The sequence below is a fragment of the Beta vulgaris genome, chromosome 9 (assembly GCF_026745355.1).
Source record: "Beta vulgaris subsp. vulgaris cultivar EL10 chromosome 9, EL10.2, whole genome shotgun sequence".
Lineage (NCBI taxonomy): Eukaryota > Viridiplantae > Streptophyta > Magnoliopsida > Caryophyllales > Amaranthaceae > Beta > Beta vulgaris.
In genome coordinates, this window is record NC_079210.1 from 35203980 (window position 1) to 35225107 (window position 21128).

Genomic DNA, 21128 nt, shown 5'->3' on the forward strand with positions numbered 1-21128 from the left:
CTTTATATTCCAATGCATATCCAATAAAAACACAAGTTTTAGATTTAGGGTGCAGTTTGTGATTTTTAGAGTTGAGAAACAAAGGAAGCCACATCCAAATGTCTTCAAAAATTAATAGGAAGGAGGACAATGAAATAATTTTTCAAAAGGAGAAACACCCCCTAAAACCGAGCTGGGTAATCGATTGATAGTGTAAGTGGCAGTATATGATGCATCAACCAAAATTCCGCAGGAAAGTCAAATGAATAATCATAGTACGAGCCATTTCAATGATATGACGATGTTTGCGTTCTGCAACACCGTTTTGAGCTGGAGTGTGGGGACAAGATTTTTGAAAAATAATACCATTGTCAGAAAAATGTTGTAGAAGAGGAGAATTGTCAAATTCTCTTCCTTTGTCACTTTGAAATATTTTAATTTTGCAATTAAAAAGATTTTCAACCATCTTTTGAAACATAAGGAATTTAGAATAAGCTTCCGATTTTCGACGTAAAGGATAAATCCAGGAATAACGCGAAAAATCATCACAACAAACACAACATAATAGCGAAATAATTGATTTGGACAAAACAAGAGATTGCCGAAGATCACTATGAATTTTATATAATGGATATGTAGAAATATGTTCAACTGAATCAAAAGGTAAACGATGTATTTTTCCTAGCATACATCCAACACAATCATCATGAAACTTAGAGGTACATGTGATGTATTTATTTGAACATAATTTCCTATAATGCTAGAAGATGTATGACCCAGACGAGCATGCCACACGTCACCCGACTCCTTAATGGCTAGGAAAGCAGGAACCGAAGGCTCAGGAGGGACAATGCTGGGCTGAAGAGGGTAGACACCTTGCTTACTGGTTCCCTGAAGCAGAACTTCCCCCGTTATCTGGTCCTTAACATAAACAGAATTTTTATCAAAACTCACAACACAATCATTTTCATGACACAACTTGTTAACTGATAATAAATTATGTTTTAAATTAGGGACATGATAGACAGATGATAACTGGAGGGGACGACTTGTAGTTTTCAAGGTTAAAGTTCCAGTACTTTTAATAGGGAGTAAGGTACCATTACTAACTACAACAGATTTAGACCCAGCATAAGGAGTTTTAAAGGAAAACGTACCGTCCTGAGGAGTCATGTGAGATGCAGCTGCCGAATCCGGGTACCAGACTGAGTCATTAGCTTCACCACCAACAGACAGTGCAGCTAAGGCTCGAGTGACACTTTCAGAGGAGGAGGGAACAAAGCTGGAATTGAATCATTGAGGACAATAGGCAGCTTGGTGACCTGGAATCCAACATAAACCACATGTATCGAAAGTAGGGGTAGAGGGAACATTGTTACTACTTGATGAATTATTCCCTGCATACGACAAATTATTAGTAATATAATCTAGGCAAGGCATACTATAGGATGACAAGTGAGAATATTTACTCATACCATTTGAGCGTCCCCGATTACCATTGTTGTTGTTGTTTCCTCTAGAGCCACGATTATTATTGTTTCCTCCATTCCCACCAACTAGTGTAAAAAAGAGCTTTTGCTACTTATCAAATGCTCCGGTTGATTAATCAACCCGAGCATTTGTATCACAAATGCTCCGGTTGATTAGTTAACCGGAGCATTTGTCATCAAATGCTCCGGTTCATCAACGGAGCACTTGAATCGTTAGGCGCGAGTTTTTTTTTTCTTTTGGTTAAATTCCTTATCTGGCTATAATGTTATATTATCATCATCTTAAGAAAAACATTACTTCAAATGTTTCTACAAATAAAATAATTCATTATCAGTTGATGCTTAGAAAAAAGAAAACGGACAAACGACAATATAACTATTAATATTGATTGATATACACAGTCTTAGACTTAAATCGTTAATTAAACCGGGTTATAATATATATATATATATATATATATATATATATAATATATATATATATATATATATATATATATAATATATATATATATATATATAGATTTGGGCTCATGTGAGAATACTATGGTTATGTGAGAATACTTAATTATATGAGAATAAACCTCTACCCTTGGATCATTCTAATCAAACGGCTCAAACAAATTCCAACAAAAAGAATTCCTACTGTAGCAAAAAAACATAAACGGCTCAAACAAATTCCAACAAAAAGAATTCCTATTGCAGCAAAAAAACATTCCTCCACCTACTGTAGCAAAAAAAAATGCCGACATACAGTAGCTCCACCTACTATAGAAAAAACCCACAATTTCGTCCTCAAAGCTCAAACAAATTCCAATTTCGTAAAAAAAATTCCAGAAATACAGTAGCTCGACCTGATTTCGTCCTCAATTGGCGATCGAAAAAGATCCAAAGTTCTCCATTGAAGCTTGAACAAGATTCAAACTGGTATTTTTTCGGATTTTTTGGCTCTATTTTTCAGTTACGTCTCGAATTTTAGGGTTTCAATGTCATAATTTGACGGTGTTACTTTGAAATTAAGCTCTGAAAAATGTCATTCTCATTTTGCCTATTTGTTTTAGTTGTTTTGTTTTATTTCATTATGGTATTTTTTCGGATTTTTTTTGCTCTATTTTTCAGTTACATCTCGGATTTTAGGGTTTCAATTTGATAATTTGATGTTGTTACTTTGAAATTAAGCTATGGAAAATGTCATTCTCATTTCCCTATTTGTTTTAGTTGTTTCGTTTTATTTCATTTTGGATTTAGAACTTTGTAATGTAAGAGTTGAAGTTCTCTAGACTTCCATATTTATGGCGTATAATATGGTGTTTATGTGTGTTGGCTTGACTCCATGTTTAAGCTAGTGGTTATGGGTGATGTACTTCTAAGCTAGTGGTGATGTACAATTAAGCCATTAGTGATGTATTTTTAAACCAAGATTAGTTATATCATTTGATAATGAGTTATGGATAACTAATGAGTATCTTGAGATTATTGATAATGTAAATATAGATTATTGATATTCTGATAAGTAGCTTGAGATTATTGATAAGGTAATTTTCCTATGAGTTAACTGTTCGTCTTCATGACTTGGTGAGAATATATAACTAGGTGCAAAAAAGAAATGAACTTTTATCAAATATATACACTAGCTATTTGCGATTTTTGGAATTAACTTCTCCAAGATTACATTAATTGTCACTGATATATCCACTATCTTCATATACCAGATATAAATTAAGCAAAGCTCTACTAGGTAGCCGTAGCACGTTTATGTAATCTAGGACACATAAGTTATTGGTGGTTGCTTCATCATCATCATAGAGTTGAAGGTCAGCTGGATGCCTTTTTCCATGGGTCTCTTTTGGTTGTGGGGACAAGTTGTGGAGCTTCTGTCCATTGAGATCCACAAAATGGACAACATAGAAGAATATTGTTGGATGTTTTGCTATATTTCTACCTTGGTGTATTGTTGCGATTTTGAAGAATTTTTTTTTTGTTATTTTCATTTTGATGTACTTGTAGGCAAGTTGTGATGTGCTTTTAGGTCATTCATGATTTATATTTAAGCGACTTGTAGGTGGGCCAGCTATGGTTGTTAACAGAACACCTAAAATTAGAAAGCTAAATGATAAAAGTGAAGATTTGACGGAAATTTCATGCAGAAGTGTTTTGGAGGAGATACGCAAAGGAAAAATATTGATGTTAAGATAAGAATGTTAAGATAAGAATGATGTTCAATCTCATAACATAATTTTAGGCTATGGTAGAGGTGACTATGTAAGATGCTATGAAAATATATGAATATGCAGTGGCCAGGATTCTGTTATGCACCCATATACCAGGCCACTATCAAGCTAATTTATGCAAGGTGAAAGTCAAAGCAAAAAAAGATCGAATAAATCCTGCACTCTTATTGACATATTATTACTAATGTGTTGATATAACAACTGTTACAGTAATTTATTTGAGTCAATAAGTTATCTAATAAGTTATTAATAAACACTCCATAATAATATCATGATAGTGTATAGTATCTACATACATCACTACTGAAAAGCTTATAAGTGAATCTTATATGTTGAGAATGGGTTTCATATACTGCAGAAGGGTTTGTGTGAGCCACCTAATATGGAGAATTCGGTGGAAAATTCAATTTTAAGTAGGGTAGAAGTCTTGGATAAAGGAATTTCAAGTAATTCCTGGGATGATGAGGCTAATTACTTGTCTCAATATGTAACTATGGAAATTGGAACGGAGGACGGAGAATCTATGAATCTGTCAGAAGTACAAGTACTTTTCTTCATGCTCTTTTACGAGATTTGAGAAGAGATAGTTTACCATAATATATTGAGGCAACTTCGTATTCAATACATGTCAGATACGTGACAAGGCAATCCTACACGGAGTGTCTGCAACTTAGGTTAGAGTTGGTGATGCCTGGGACCTCCTTGCTTCTATTTTTACTTCTCTGTTTAATTTTGTCTGGTTTATCTCATTAGTTTGATTTGTTTAAAATGTGCTATTCTAATTCGTCATCATCACTTTGTTCACTTAATGCACAATATCAACTATTGCTCCTTCTCTTGATATGCATGATTTTTATCAACTAGAACAGTCATGGTGAAATGTAGGGAACTTCTTTTTTTCTCTTTTGTCTGAAACATATCAACATGATAGATATTCTGCAAGTCTTGAGATATACTGAGCACTATCAACTTTGGTCAATGTTGCACTGAGTTTGATGTCAAACTTTTTTACAGTGGACTATTGGTTATGTCTTCTCTTCCTTCTCTGATAAACTGAATTTACAGTTAATGCAGGATGATTTGGTAACAAAAGCTACAAAGGACGCTTCAGGGGTAACAACAAACTAAAATGATAATGATTCAGCGCACGTTGCCTTTATCAACGACCAGCTGAAAGCACAAAGTTTATTGTCAACTATGGACCGCTTGCAGAAGGAGATATGCACACTTTGTAATAAATTAGCGTACACATTAAGGCAGACGAATTTGCAAATAATAATTCCTACTAGTTTGGATTTTGGGTGCAAAATTAATTTGGTTTCACTGATGAAGAGAGCAATGTATGTACATATTGGAGAATCTTTGAATAATGTCATAGTTGTAATAAATAAAATTAGACATATTAAAGAGTTTCAATCAGGTTATTTCAAAAGCTTTTGTATGCATAATCCATGAAAATATCAAAGTATCCCATTGATTGTCAACATTGGAGATCACATGTAAGTACCCTAATAAACACCTGCCTATGCTTTTTACTTGTACTTCAAAAAACCTATTAGCTCAAATGGAAGAGCATGTGCTATGCGCAAGATGTGGGTTCGATTCCCACACAGGTTATAAAATGACATAGGGCAGAACATGCCTTTAGAGTGCTTCATGATTAGCAAACGAAGCGAAATAAATACTATATTTATATAGTATTTTATAGAGCCAAGTACATAATTAACCGAAGAGCACACTTGGTAAGTTAGCACTAAAGTTTTCACCAAAAAATAATTAGCACTAATGTACATGCAAACACTGAAATAAATCTATGTAATCATTCTATGTAGTGGCATGTTTCATGTAATGCCCATTTCATCTATTATGCCCGCCCATTTCTTTGATAAACTAACTGTCAAAATGCATACAACCATTAGTTAAATGAATAATAAGCCTTCCAAGAGGCCACAACTCCAACTGGTAAAAAAATCCTATAATCTTAGTCTCCTGACTCTTTAACAAGAGAGACATGGCAGCAAAGATGGATCTTCAGTTCATCTAATAAAGCTTCTCTCAATTAATAAAGAAGCAAATCCATCCACTTCAAGAATGCTTGCCTATTGAGCTAGCCCGGGTTGACTTGTGTGAGCTTCCGCTTTGATGAAGCACTTTAGCTAAAAAAATTCAACCAGGGATGTCATAGCCAAGCATGTCATAAACAGCTTGTACCTTTTGTGGTTTCAATTTTTTGAACTTGTCGAAGTTATAACCCCTGAGAACCTCCCTGAAGTGCTCCACATTGGGGAAGTCTCCTGTAGGTAAGTGAAACTCCCTTTTAACCTGCATGGACAAAAAAGTAAATCTGATCGTGAGGGTTAAGCTGTAGCCTATGTTACTCGAACACATGTGTACATAAATGGACTGAATAATGATAAATCAATTTGGGGAATGAAAGTGTTGATAATTGATATGTACATAAATGCAATAAATTGTTGGAAAAAAAAGCAAGAGAAGGGGCTATACCATCTGATGTACATTGAAGATATTAGTGATGTACATTGAAGCCATCTCTGATGTACATTCAAGCCATGGATGCCATCTGTATACCAATTTTTTTATTACACTAAGAACCCTTCTAAGCTAATGTGATTATGAGAAAGTCCCAAAGAGCTTTCTTTTCTAAAACTTGTATCACTATTTGCTTTACTAATATCTAGAAAAGTTATAGGCTTGAAGACAGAAGCTAGCAGTAAAATCTAATAGATCCTACCAAAACTAATGAACTAAGCAAACAAAGCTCTAGTTGAATAAACCTTCTTCAAGGGCATCCTTACAGCAAAGATGAGGCGATATATATACTATGTGGTTGAAAGATTCAGGCTTTCGGCTCACACTCGTGAGTGAGTGCAGTTCTACAATAGAAGGCATGCTGCAGATGGAGCTGCCCTCATGTTCAGTTGCTTAATGAAACAAGGGCAACGAAATAGAATGGAATCATATGAATTCATTCTTTCTTCAAAAGTAAATAATCTTTTCTAGGCAAAAATGTATATTCAAATATCACAACTGAAGTCTAGTTTACAGAGTTCGGAAAGGACCCATATATATCAAGCAAGCTGGTATAAACAACTAGAGAAAAAAAAGAGAGGAAGATAAGCACTTTCACTGTTTGAGCATTAGTCAAGAATTTACAGTTTAAAGGCATAATTTGTTAGGAAAAGTAGAAAGGGTGAGTTTGAGATGTGAAGCCTTGGTAGCTGATTTTTGCAGAAGAAATCAATCACTCTATCTATCATCTACTAGATTTCCCACCAGAAATACTTTTTTGAATCTGCTTGAGATTTAATGTACTTGTATGTTACCTATGATGTACATATGGTAAAGACCTAATGTACACGAGTTCCAACTTTATTAAAAGAAATGTACATGAGTTCCAACTCACTTAAAATAAACTCTCTTCTTCAATGCCAAACATTCATAATAACATTCAAGCACATGGGTGAAATTAGAACTCAGTTAAAAAAGGAATACTTAATATTGTCCTTCAGATTTAATGTACTTGTAGTGTAGCACCGATGTACATTTAGTGTAGCACTGATGTATATGTAGTGTAGCACTGATGTACATGACTTCCACCTGTTCTAGCAGAGTCTAAGAAGAGTCGGTGTATCCAAAGTCAGACCAGCTAATTGGAGTGGTTCTTTCTCACATACCAACAATAGAGCTACTTAAATACCAAAAGCCCTGATATATGAAAGTCCTAAGGACGTCAAGACGTTGGGTACACTGCCACAACATAAAGCACTAAAAGTCACAAAGCCAAAATAAAGTTACTAATTCAAGTTTCAACTAGGAGTTCTTGACTTAATATTTATGAATAGTGACTATATTAGTCTATTTTCTAGTGTAATTGAACGACTCTAATCCACTATCCTCTTTCAAAAACAAGATTTTTCTAAGATTTTGAAAAGAATTCAAGGAATATTAAGTATTTATAACTGACAACTACAAGTAGTATTATTCTGGAGCTTCATAAATATAGATGTTGCAATTATTTTAGAACAGATGAAGAATTTCGTAGTGGAAGGAGTGATTCTCAAGTGTCCAAGTGAACAAACCTGTCCAGATGCACAATCCCAAATCCTGACATGCTCGTCTTTACTCCCTGTGTAAAGCTTATCCCCTGATGGTAAAGTAATCCCAGTTACAACCTGACCCCAAAACACATCAATTTAAACCCAATATATATCAATCCCACTACAAGCAGAGATATTCCATATTCAAACATCAATTGCATCGAAAACTAAAACAAAAAAAATTGAAACAACTCCCCAAACATCAATCTAATCCATCAAACATATCTTCAAATTCAATTAACCAAACCCATCAATTTTAAACACTTCGCAACACGGACAACATGGTTACTTCATGGGACACAAAAAATTTGTAGCAAAACAAAAAAAAAAGATTCAAACTATAGAAAAAGTACCAACCTTTTTATTGAATATGCCCATAACTTCTTTATCAAAAACGAAGATTCGCCCAATATATAGTCGCTCTAGATGGGAGATTCACTATGAACAATTCAACGAAAATCGAAAAATTAGATTGAATTTTACAAAATTCAAGAGAAAAAAAGGACAAAATTCACGAACTAGGTTATATTTCGTACCTGATTTTGAAGAATCAATTTTGAAGAATCAATTAGGACGAAAAAGTTGAGATTTTTGTTTGTAATCAATCGTAGATGATGAGAGGTATGAATTTCTCAGTGAGAAGAATCACGCTTCACGTTGTCAATTTTTTTTTTCCGCTAAAATCGCAAGTCTGTGTGTATACTGTATAGTGCTGGGTTTTGTTACTAGTGTTGGCCAAATCGCAACCCTTAGTTCTTTTTTGATCCAACGCTTGTAGTTGATTCTCACATATTAAGCTATTCTCACATAACTATTCATTCTCACCGGATCCCGACTCTATATATATATATATATATATATATATATATATATATATATATATATATATATATAGCATATTTCAAAATCAAAGAATATATGCAAATATTGTATTTTGTGATTAGGGTATAAGAAAAAGACTCAAATTTTAAGTTCTTTATATTGAGCTAATATTTTTAAATTAAAGTAAGTGTGACTTTTATTTAACTGTTAAAGAAGAAGAAATCAAAAGAAGGGAGAAAAATAACCAAATTAAAGGATCTTATAAACGATGGAGATTAATAGATAGTTTTGTCGTACAACATTGAAAAAAAAGATCCCACCCCTCTAAAAATCAAATATAATTTTAAAAAATAAGGAAACAAAATAATTTAAAAGGGTACTTTATATAAGAAAATAAAGAAGTGAGATAAGAAGAGCGTTGTAAAAAAAAAAAAAAAAGTTGTCAAAAAGATAAAAGAAGAGTGATGTTAGTAATTAATAATAACCGCAAGCTAAGAACACCCCATCTAATTATCAGTTATCACCTCTCCCTCCCAAGTCCTTGCGCATCCTCCGTCGTCCCTCCCACACTCAGTCGTCCCTCCCACACTCAGTCGTCCCTGGGCGTCGTTCGATTGGAATTGCCGGAATATTGCCGGATTTTATTGGAATTCGCTTCGCATCCTCCCACACTCATTCGTCCCTGGCCGTCGTTCGAAGTCTGCCGCCGTTCGAAGTCTGCCGCAGTTCGAATTCCCTGGCCGTAGTTCAATCGAGTTTAGACAATTCCGGTGAAAAATTGTTTGCTCAGGTTCATAATCGGTGCTGCTTCCGCCGTTCACCGTAGTTCAATCGAGCATTTGATCCCAGGTTTCCTTCTTTCTCTCTCCAAAAATTTATGTGAAACACCCTAATTTAGAAGCAGAACTACAGAAGAAACTTAATCCTAGCATATGTTAATCAAACAAAGTTTCAAGTTGAGCACTCGCACAAACGAATACGAGTTTATATGTCTGGAATGTGCTAGGCTTTCTATGTTTGGTTTTTCCTGTAAATACAGAATCTTGCTTGATTCAAGTAACATACATCTCATTCAAACCCACAAAATTCTAATACTTTCAGAAGCATCGAGGGTTTTGTGCGTGTGAGGAAGATGAAAACCATCAAATACTGGGAAACCCCATTCAAACTTAAACGTGCAGTCAAGATAAAAACTTGGAGTCAGATAACTGGTATATCTGATGTTTTAGCTAGAAATTAATAGCATCTTTATGAAAATCAAGGGATGGATGGGTCAAGAAGGTACCCTGTCACTCCTAAAGCCACATCTTCGTGGAATTTCCTCCACAATCCAGCCATCAGGTAGTATGGAAGCTGATTTAGGTTGTATAGTTTCAGGATAAATGTCATCCAGGTCTGCTTGGCGTGCCTCCTCCAATTCATCTGGCCTCAAGATCTGGAGTCATATGTAAAGTTAACTGAGAATGATTAAGCAGTTTGCAGGATTCAAATCTTTCACAATTGCATCTTATTTATCAAAAAGTGTAAAAATATCTAATAGCTCGGTATTTTCAGAATAAAAATTGTTAAAAAAATAATTCCACAAGTACTTAAGGGAACTAGTCATGACATACAAGTAAGAACAGTCTGATAAACACATTGATTGAAATCTCAAGTAGTACATCATAGAAAGAGGTTCTTATGTTAACAACTCAGAGTTCCCTGAATTTCTTGAAGCAAAATTTTCACTTTTGTGCTATAAAAAGTAGGGAAATGAAAATGGAAAACGGAGACAGAGACAAAGACATAAGGAAACATACAAATGCAAAATTCTAAAAAGTAGGAAACGGGGAAGCAATTGGAAATGCTTCCAAAATTACAACAAATATTCAAAGTAAATTAGCTAAAAGCCATATGTATAAATAACTTTAGTGTACCAAAATCTCTGAAAACAAATATGTTATAAAAAATCTCAGAGATGAAATTTCAAAAAGAAAAACGGAATTTTATTAGTAGGGGATGAATGACTACTTCTTTTGTCTGCTAAAGTCGTTGCTAATATCAATCCTCTCCTTTTGGTTATAATGCTCAGGGTGCCTACATATCTTACACCCCGTCTGTGTCTACTGGCTTTTGCGCGCTCTCTCTCTCGGTCTCCCATAGGTTAGTTGTGCTCCCTCTTACTCTTATATAAAATTAGTTAGCATCTTTGTTCAAATGATTTACTTGTATGTTAATTTTGAATCATTAAGGATGCTTTATTCAAAAGTTTGTTTTTATTATGCACAATTAAAGTATCATCATAATCATATGCCTAGATACCCATCAAATGCTCCGGTTGAGAACCGGAGCATTTGTTAATTGTCCAATTGCTCGTATGGCTTTTGCTACGCGTTAAATACGGAGCATTTGATGGGTTTTTAACCGGAGCATTTGATGTTTTTTGTACTAGTGTTATTACCCCGAGCATTTTGAGTATTGTTGCCCCCACGATTATTATTACCACCTCTGTTTCTGTTATTTCTTCCCCGATTTCTCCGTCCAGAATTAATCTGGGAGGAGGAACTTGATCCAGTACCAGTAGATTTAACAGCAAGTAAGGCATGATGGGATGAGGGACCAGATGCATCCTTGGAATTTAACAATCTTTGTTCATGCAGTAACAACTTGGGACGCAAATCATCAAAACTAATTGGGAATGGATAATGCAGAAGAGTAGTAACTATGTGATCATACTCAGAATCACGATCCAGACTCAACGGAGTATACTACACTTACTCCTGGTTCGACGCAAAAAATTGAATAGCAGCAAGGGAATCACCAATCACCTTAATCTCAGGTAAATATCTATCCATGGTCTGGGAAGCAGTCTTTTAATACGAGTTAACCGACCCTTTAATTCCATTGATCTGGCCATACTAGCATGCATAAATCTAGATTGTAATCTAGTCCAAATATCCACAGAGGTATGCAAATCATGAACATCCACAAATACATCATGAGATAAAGTAGCAAAAATCCATGATTTAACTTGTTGATCAATACGCAAATATTCATAAAAGTGAACATTGGGAACAATATTACCAGATTCATCAATAATAGTGGCAGGAGGAATAATAGCAGTACCATCAACAATACCAAGTAATTGATGTGAAAGGAGCAGGCAAGTTATTTGCGTTTTCCATCATAAATAATCTTCAGGAGAAGATAAAGTAATGGTTACCAGGTTCGTCAGATTAGGGGCGGATAATTGCGGAAGACTGAAGGAAGGCGTCGAATGAAATAACATATTGGTGGCGGCGTAGGAGAGGCCGTGATTGGGCGCCGGCGAAGAATAGGCGGCCGGTGGGGCCGTGGTGTTGGCGCCGAAACCAGGAGGAAACTGGGGTGGCGTGCGGGTCGACGAAGACGGTGAGGAGGCGGAGAAGGGCGCCTGGGAGAAGCCATGGTAGGTGGTTGAGGCAGCACTGGCAGCAAAGATTGGCTGCGTAAAAAACGACCCAGCATAGGGCTGGATGCCTGCGGCAGCGGTGGCGGGCGGTGCGGCGAAGGGCGACGCCGACGTGGTGGTCGGGGCGGCGGAAGAAACTGCCGGCAGTGGCTGCGGTTGGGCAGCAGAAACAGCGGAAGACGTGAAGTCCATGGCCAAGGAAAAAAATCTCGGTTGGAAAAAAAAATGAGGTTTTTTTATTGCTTATGCTGTTAACATGGTGTCTCAGTTTATCCCACATGCTCAACTCTATACGAATTCAAATGGTCCTTATGTCATTACGCGCGACAAATTAACAAATTTTTGAATCCGCAAGAAAAGTACAATTTTTTCATTCTTCCAACGTGCAATACTCTATAAAATTTCAACATACCTTGCTCGAGAGACAACAATCACTTAGGAGTATTAACAGCGAAAAACACACCGTTAGGTCTGCGGACCATCCTCAACTGTAAGACGTCAAACAAACTGCCAAGTCTGTGGACCATCATCAATCAAAAAAGCGATAAACCGACTGGTTCGACGGATGATCATCAATCCAAAAGGCGACAAACCGCTAGGTCTGTGGACCATTATCAATCTAAAAGGTGACAAACAAACCACCAGGTCTATGGACCATCATCAATAAAAAAAGGTGTCAAAGAACCACCAGGTCTACGGATCATTATCCATCGAGACAGGATAGCTCCAACATGAGTCGGGCCAGAAATAGCTCATGACACCTTCTTTCACTCCCCATCTCATTATACATATTTTGTAAATATGTTCCACACATGCTTGTTCCTGAAGTTTTGCTTATTTTGTAGGTATCGGCGCAAAAAAAAAGTGATTTTGGATTGTAGATCATCGAGAATCATTCTTTGTCCCGATAAGTATACTTTGACTTTCGGTTTTGCAAATCTCAGTCAAAGTGAGGGCTTCTGTAGACACATAATTGTGTCTCCCCATTTAAGGGTCCAATGATGAAACATACCGCGACATTAGTTGGCGCGACTTAATGGAAGAGCAATCCGAACAACCAATCCAAAGTTGTGTTTTGAAATGATATTCTAAAACCCAATTAGTTATTCATGATGATTAATTTTATTTTAAGCCCATAAAAAGATTTGACTCCATTTAAGGTGTAATACTCCGCATTTTTTTAGTAAGTTAATATTTATATTTTTATAATAGTTTTAGTTTTTAAAAAGGTTTTATTTACTAAAAAGGCTTATTAATTTTTAAATAGGCTTTTATAAGAAAGGTTTTGGGTATTTAAAACAAATTTTAGCCCAAATGGATTTTGGGCCTAACTTTCCTAAGTTTTACATTCAACTATTTGGTTCAAGTTTCGAGGACGAAACTTCTTTTAAGAGGGGTAGTCTGTAATACTCCGTATTTTTAGTAAGTTATTAATTATAATTTTTAAAAGGGTTTTATTTGTTAAAAAGATTTCTTATTAATTATAAAGGTTTTAAATAGGTTTTTGTAATATATTATGGGTTTTTTCAAATAGACTCTAACCCAAATTATATAATGGGCCTAAGTTCATAAATTATAATCCATGTAGTTAGTTTAGTAGTTAAAGGTATTCTTAAAAGAAAATCTAAAATGAATTACAAAAAAAAAAAGAGAAAAAAGAAAAAGATTTAAAGAAATTTTTTAAAAAAAGAAAAAAAAAAACAAGATTTCCGCCGCATCATATCTCGCGGCATTGTTTGATGAAGTTTGGTTACTTTTTTATCTTAGATAGTTATGTATTATGAGATAATTTATATCTTTTCCTAATCTTTTAGTTGGATAATCATAAATATTAACTATATCTTAGCTAGATTAGTTTATCCTTTTCCATATATTTATCTTTTGGTTTCCTAATCCTTTTCCGATTCTACCTATCCAACTAGTATAAATAGGGGTCTCCACCCATCATATTTTTCACACTAAATTTGAGAAATAAATCTCTTTTCTCAAGTTTAAACTTTTTCTCTCTCTTTTAGCTAGCCTACCTTTCTCTTTCTCCCTAGTAATTATTAATTTTCAAGGTGCGTGTATTTGTAGATCTTTAATAATTATATTGCAAGTGTGGTATCATGTTTTTAGGAAAATACTTTGGATTGAAATACATGTTTTTATGAGTTTTATTATGAAGTGCATCTGTTTTATATGAACATGTTTGAATGTTTACAAATTTTATTTATGAACTTTGAATTATGTCTTTCGTTTAATATATGTATAAAGTTTGATCTTTGAATTTATATTCAAATATTTTAGAAGGAGTTTGATCTTTTGATTCATGTTTAAATATTTAAAAAGTAGTGTTTTTGAACTATTATTATTTTTCAAAGGTTACCCCTTGAGCAAGTTATTTTATGGGATATTCCATTTGGTACCATTGAATTTTTGGCTTTTCCATTTGGTACCACTGTTATTTTAAAATTCCACATGATACCACTCTAATTTAATATTAATCTTTATCATACCATTTTTTTAAGTAAAATGTTAGTTAATGGTTAAACAAGAATACAATTTTGTTTGTGTTTGCATGTTTCTATTTGCAATTGCAAAAATTTAATAAATTAAGATTTTAGGGTGTCGTTTTAACCCTTAAAGCTCTATTTTTCTGTCAAAATTTTCATAATAATAATCATAATATTCTATGTCTTTTTATTGTCAAATATGAGCTCAACTTTGACCTTAACGACTAAAATGATTACTAAAACCTTAACACAAATTAAAACATGTACATCGAAGTAAAACTCTAGCCTATTCTAACTTAAATTAACACTTTACTTAGTTGAATGCTATAATAGAGAATAAAATCAAATTATAGTGGTACCATGTGGAATATCTGAAAAATAGTGGTACCAAATAGAAAAGCCAAAAGTATAATGGTACCAAATGGAATATCCCTTATTTTATTTATGCCTTTATATGGCTAAGTTTTAAGAATTATTATTCTTTTTTAAGGAGGATTATTTCAGAAGGATATTTATTAGATATATGATCTTTTATGATCGCAATTATAAAGAGGCAACAACTTGTTATTTATTAGCAAGAACGATAGCTATTTATATTATTGACCCAGGCAACGACTTGTTATTTATTAGCAAGAACGGTAGCCATTATATTATTTACCTATGTACTTTTTGTATAAGTCATGTGGACAAGGTAGTAACCCCTCGTAATAGACTCAGTAAGGAATACTAAACTTCGAGGGTGTGCACACTTTAGGCAAGGTACCTAGGCAAGGAAAATGAGTTTTTATTAAAGTTATATACTTTATATTATACAAGTATTATCAAGTATCCAGAAAAGGTTTTCGAAATTAAATATTTCAAATAATTAATTACACAAAGTGTTTAATATTCCGCATATACATGTACTCAGTATTTTTTTTTTACTGACACGCTTTTGTTTTATGGCATTGTCCCTGTGATGACCCTATTTTGGCGAGCAGAATTTACAGGTTGATTTTATCATACTTCATGTGGGAGAGCTAGTGAGGAATCATAATTAGTCAAGGAGTTGTTATTTTATTTTCTTTATTTCCATTGTTATATAGTTGTACAATAAAGTTATATTAATAAAGAGAAGTTATTTGAGTTATTTCCGCTGCATTAGTTTAAAAATCAGTTAGCAGTTAGTATTAAAGTCTTTAACGTTATCACGTGACGGTAATACTCTCAAGTTTCTCAAGGAGTTTTATATTAGAATATGTTTTTAGAAACAGAGAAATTTGGGGGTGTTACATAAGGTATTTTAATAGCCAAATTAAATATTTATTATTTAATTATCTTTAATAAATGCCTTAATACAAATCAGATTTTTATTCAGTAAAATTCAATCCCCAGATTTTAGGGACAGAAAATTATCTTTAAAAGACGCGCTTAATAAAAAACTGAAAAATGCGTCGGACGCGCTCAGTACGCCACGTGCGTCCAACACATTGGCTAGAACGCGTCAGGCGCGCCAATGAGCTCATGACACGTGGACTTGTAACTCACACAGAGTCATGCGCCTAGCGCGGACCCTGTATGAGACATAAGTTTCTTTTTTATCTTTTTAAACACGCGTTTACACTCGTGCTAACTTGATTGGGTATACCACGTCAGGCGCGCCAATGTGCGCCTGACACGTGGACCTGGACCTGCCACGATAGACTGCGCCGACGGCAGTAGGCACGTGCGACGCAACTGCCTTTTGCCTATAAATATGGGCGATTTTCTGAATCAATTATGAGTTTTCAATTTATTATTTACGAACACATAAAACATACGATTATCTGCGGAACAGACTTCGAACATCTAAACACAAAATACTTTCAATACTTTAAATTACTCTCTATTTCTTGCTCATACTACATTTTCCACAATTGCTCGATCTGCCTGAAAGTCGTTACGCTCTTCGACCTAAGCCGCATAGGTATAATTCATGAGGACCATTGAATAATCAAATATATTTATTATATTGAAGTTACTAACAATTTGTTGTCATGATATAAATCTTTAATTGATAACCGTGATTGTTGTAAATTCTAATCCTTTTCTTATTATTCTTGTATATAATATTTCTGATTGTTTTACTTTTCCTATGCATGATTCTATCGCCCACATGTTATTATTGTTAATCAAGACCTATAGAATTGTTCTAACTAATTCAGATAACATGGACAACCAGTTAGGTACCTTGTAACATTGATTGTCTAATAACTTAGCTTGACACTAAAAATATAGTATTTTTATTTGTTTTTTGAACCAACCTAAACTAAATATTTTTAGGGTGTATTAAAATATTATATGATTATTCCTTAGCATAAAATTTGTTATGGATCGATATTTAGTAGAGGCCAGCAATTGATAACATGGTTCTTGACTATGTTATACTCTCACCCCTGAACTTAATCTTTGGTTCATTTTAACCATCTATGGAGTCCAGACAGGGAAATTTACATTGGATAAGTCTGTAAGATGTCTCTAGAGTTTCAATATCCAATTAGGTTTATAAATCTTCCTTTAAAGACTTGTCGGCGACTTCAAAAAGTATTTTAATAAAACCTTAACAATGGGGTAGTCAAATAAATGCGCTCACACCGCGGTACGCTGAAAGTAAAAATCCACGCCTACAATATTAAATTACAAACAAAAATTGAAAAATATATATTAGTAAATTACAAATATTATATAATATTAGAAATTACATCGGAACTAAAATAATTAGAACAAAATTACAACAACGAAAAATGAAAGAATAAATTATAACCCTAGACCCTAAAAAATGAAAAAAGAAATGAAATGGGATCCAAACTAAAAAAACAAAAAGAAACTACTTCTTAAACTAAAAAATGAAATTGATCACTAAAATTAGATGTAGAACTTAAAACCGAAACCCCGATGAAAAATGAATCCATTTTCAAATAAAAACGAGCCCATTTTCGCTAATGAAGGTAAATGCATTCGAGAATCGAGCTAGGAAGATGGAGAGAAGGAAACCCATTTTCGTTGTTGGTCTTCGATGATGAACAAGACAAAAATCGGTTAAGATGGAGGGAAGCAAACTCATTTTCGTTGAGTTATTGGTCTCCGCTAATAGTGGTGTTGGTGAAGATGGAAAGAAGAAGAGAGAGTGGTGTGTGCAGTGCTATCGGCGAGGCAAGACGACGGAACATATAACTGATGACATGAAAGTAATGGCGGTCAAGGAAGGTGTTGTTAGGGTTTATGTGTTGAGAGATGAGGAGAGTGAAGAGAGAAGAGAGGACCCAGGGAGATGAGTGAGATTGTGAGGATGAGGGAGATGAGTGTTTTAGGGTTTGTGGTGTTGAGAAAGGATGAAGGTTGAGTGAGTGAAGATTAGTAGAGAGGGAAGGAGCGAGGGGTTTGTGCTTTTTATTAAGGTCCAATCCATTAATTGATTCGGGCCTTATTGAAACCGGATCCATTAGTGAGGGAGCTCAAGATTTCATACGGGCCTCGTTTTTTATACAAAATCCAGCCAATAAACTGATTCAGGCCTTTCTGAAACCGGATCAGTTGAGCTTAATTAACTGACCCCGTTTACAATAAACCAGATCACTTTTTTATGACATATGATGTTTTTTCGTTGCTATATCAGTTTTGAACATAGGACTATCATGTGTTATTATTCCATTCAATTCTTTACCAATTTCATTATTAGGGGATAGTAGAATTGGTACAGGATCAATCATACCTTTTACTCGATTGATTCGTCTACTTTGTTCCGGTGTCATTTTTTCTGCCGCTTGATTCATCGTTAATAACCATACTAAGAAATTCTCCCTTAATTGATATTGTTGCTGAAGATCTTGCATTGATGATCGTGGCGCAAGGATCTCCTCCTGAATTTCGACATGAGCTTTTATCCTCAATCTCCAGTATTGAAACTCCCAAAATCGAATCCATTGTCTTCATTTTCGCATAAGATGCAGAACTCCGTCCAATCATCTTCTCCAAATGTAATTCCGCCTTAGGCGCCTTCTTCTAAGCTTTAGATTTTCTTGCCATAAAAATTTCTAGAGATCATAAATTTTTTATATATTGTAATAATTGTTTGTAAGTAGTTATTACATCACTCAATGAAAATACATGGAGATATTTATGCATGATTTTCATAAATAATTCCACAAGTCATATATTTTGAATAAAATGAGTGATCAATGTTGTAAGTATTGCATGTTGGGACCCAATATATCATAATATATAAATTAAATGACACAATCTCAATTGGGAGGATTGCAAATCTAGCTAACTTAAATTATATAATAGTCTATTTAATATTTTAAAATTGTTTTCTATATTTTTCAAATGAATCAATTATATAATTTGACATAAATAGAATATAAAGGAAAAGTAATTATAATAAATTTAGTGGTTGAGCCTAAAAATGACCCATCAAAGTACTCGAACACCGAATTATTATTTTGCGTTATCCCACTAGTATCTCCTATCGCTCGTGTCAAACACTCCGTAACTTTCTCAATTAGGCTCCGTTTGGTAGGGCGTAAAACGTTTTCCCGGAAAACTATTCTCCTCTATTTTCAGTTTTATATTGTTTGGTTGGCAAAATAGTGTGAAACCATTTTTCCTTGGGGTAAAATTACTCTCCCAATGATGGAAAACCATTTTCTTTTCAAAATGAAGGGAAAATTATTTTCCTTATCTCTTGTTGTACACTCCTCTCACTACCTCCTTACTTTCCCTTTCATTTTCCTTTCATTTCATCATTTTTCTTACATCGAACCAAACAACGGAAAACTAATTTTGGAATTGTGTTTTCCATTGTAAATTGTTTTCCATGAAAATCATTTTACACTGAAAATGTTTTACGCCCTACCAAACGGAGCCTTATTGAAAAAGTAGCTCAAAAGCTTAGAACATGCAATGACTGTCTTTAGTTTTCCTATATAAATTGGTCACTCTCTTGATACAAGGACGGTATTGAAATTTAAATGTACCACAAATGGGTTCGGTCACCTTGCCAGAAGCAGAAGCAAAAGAGCTATTAGATGCACAAGCTCATTTATGGAGACATGTTTTCCACTTCCTTAACTCCATGGCTTTAAAATGTGCACTTGAACTCGGCATCGCAGACACCATTGAGAAACACGGCAAGTCCATAACTCTTCTTGAGCTAGCTAATTCACTTGCTATCCACCCAAACAAGGTTCCATCCCTCCATCGCCTGATGCGCCTTCTAGTATCCTCCAACTTCATCTCCAAAGAAACTTCAGCAAATGGAGAATCATTATTTGCTTTAACTTTAAGCTCTAAACTTCTCTTAACAAATCATCCGCTCACACAAGCACCGTTTGCTCTTGCATTGCTTGACCAAACTCTTATCGACCCCTCCCTCCCATCATTTGAGTAGTTGGTTCCAAAATGAGGCTGAATCTCCTTTCCATATTAGCACTGGAAAAAGTTTTTGGGAACATGCTGGTCACGAGCCCAAGTTTAATGCGTACTTCAACAAAGCCATGGAGAGTGATTCTCGATTTGTTACGAGCTTCTTAGTGACTAACGAAAGTTTTAGAGGTTTATTTGAAGGTGTAGAATCGTTGGTCGATGTCGGTGGCGGTAATGGGACTACTGCTAAGGCAATTATGGAGGCCTTCCCAAGGTTGAAGTGTACTGTACTTGAACTACCACATGTGATTGAAGGGATACAAGAGAATGGAAGTGGCGTGATCTATGTTGCTGGCGATATGTTTGAGGCAGTTCCCCATGGTGATGCGGTCTTACTTAAGGTGGGATCCGTTTATTCTCTCCTCTTTTTACTTTTTTTTTCTTAACTTTGAAGTATTCAGACATGTCTATTTCACCGAGTATCTCTCCGAGAAAGTGCTTAGAATGTTATGCCTTTCGTAATTTCGTTCAGGTCCGTTTTACCCAATATGGAATTTCGCTACCCACACTTGTGTTCTAACTCTTTCTTAAACAACATTGCATTAAACCACCATTTTTTCATAGAGATTTTCCTTTGTTGTATGAAAATAACATAGATGAATAGTCATTCGATGAAAATTGATTTGAATATTTTCTGTCAAAATAAGCATCTAGATCCAATCACTTCGATTATTAACTAAAAATTTAAAAGTGAATAATTATAATTGAAAGAAATATTTTTTGAAATCCATTGTATAACTTGATTGTATATGAATATGATAGAACCTTTTTTTCGTAGAATCTGGTAGAATATAAGAACAAATAAGTTTATATTCTAATATGTAATGAAAAGGACAATAACAAGATACGTAGAAGGAGTTCATGTACTTGACTTGATATCCATAGTCATAGCTCGAACCCACGAAATATGTATAAGAATGTACCAAATGTGTCAATCATAGGGATCCATAATTAATCGTGGATGCAACATAACAATAAAAAATTTGAGTTGTTTACTATTCACTTTTCGGAAAAACTAAACATTGTAGTAGCTATTAGCTATTGAGATACTTGTTAGTTTGTTGTGGGCTAATGATTGTTAAAGATTAGCATTTAAAGTAGTTATTTAAATTATAACAACT

The 21128-nt window shown here is 34.4% G+C and overlaps 2 protein-coding genes across 2 annotated transcripts; one reads left to right on the forward strand and one right to left on the reverse strand.

The window, feature by feature from the left end:
• Window positions 1-5343: 5343 nt before the first annotated feature.
• On the reverse strand, window positions 5344-8552 carry LOC109135360 (EH domain-containing protein 2-like). Its single transcript, XM_048636844.2, has 4 exons — window positions 8355-8552; window positions 8176-8256; window positions 7801-7893; window positions 5344-6022 (listed from the first exon to the last, which is right to left on the reverse strand). The coding sequence occupies exons 2-4, from the start codon at window positions 8194-8196 to the stop codon at window positions 5867-5869; spliced, it is 270 nt and encodes an 89-aa protein (XP_048492801.1). The 5' UTR covers window positions 8197-8256; window positions 8355-8552; the 3' UTR covers window positions 5344-5866.
• A 10992-nt stretch (window positions 8553-19544) lies between these two features.
• Window positions 19545-20434, forward strand: LOC104903610 (trans-resveratrol di-O-methyltransferase). The gene is given in 2 exon segments (XM_057391828.1): window positions 19545-19948; window positions 19950-20434. Coding segments are annotated over 2 exon segments (828 nt in total). The 5' UTR covers window positions 19545-19564; the 3' UTR covers window positions 20394-20434.
• Window positions 20435-21128: the final 694 nt, after the last annotated feature.

Bases quoted from the DNA above. Each gene is read 5' to 3' on its own strand.
- LOC109135360 (XM_048636844.2), bottom strand. From the start codon at position 8,196: ATGGGCATATTCAATAAAAAG. The intron at 7,894-8,175 runs GTTGGTACTTTT...TTTTGGGGTCAG, and splicing joins TGGGCATATTCAATAAAAAG to GTTGTAACTGGGATTACTTT. The intron at 6,023-7,800 runs GTTTGTTCACTT...TTGTCCATGCAG, and splicing joins GGGATTGTGCATCTGGACAG to GTTAAAAGGGAGTTTCACTT.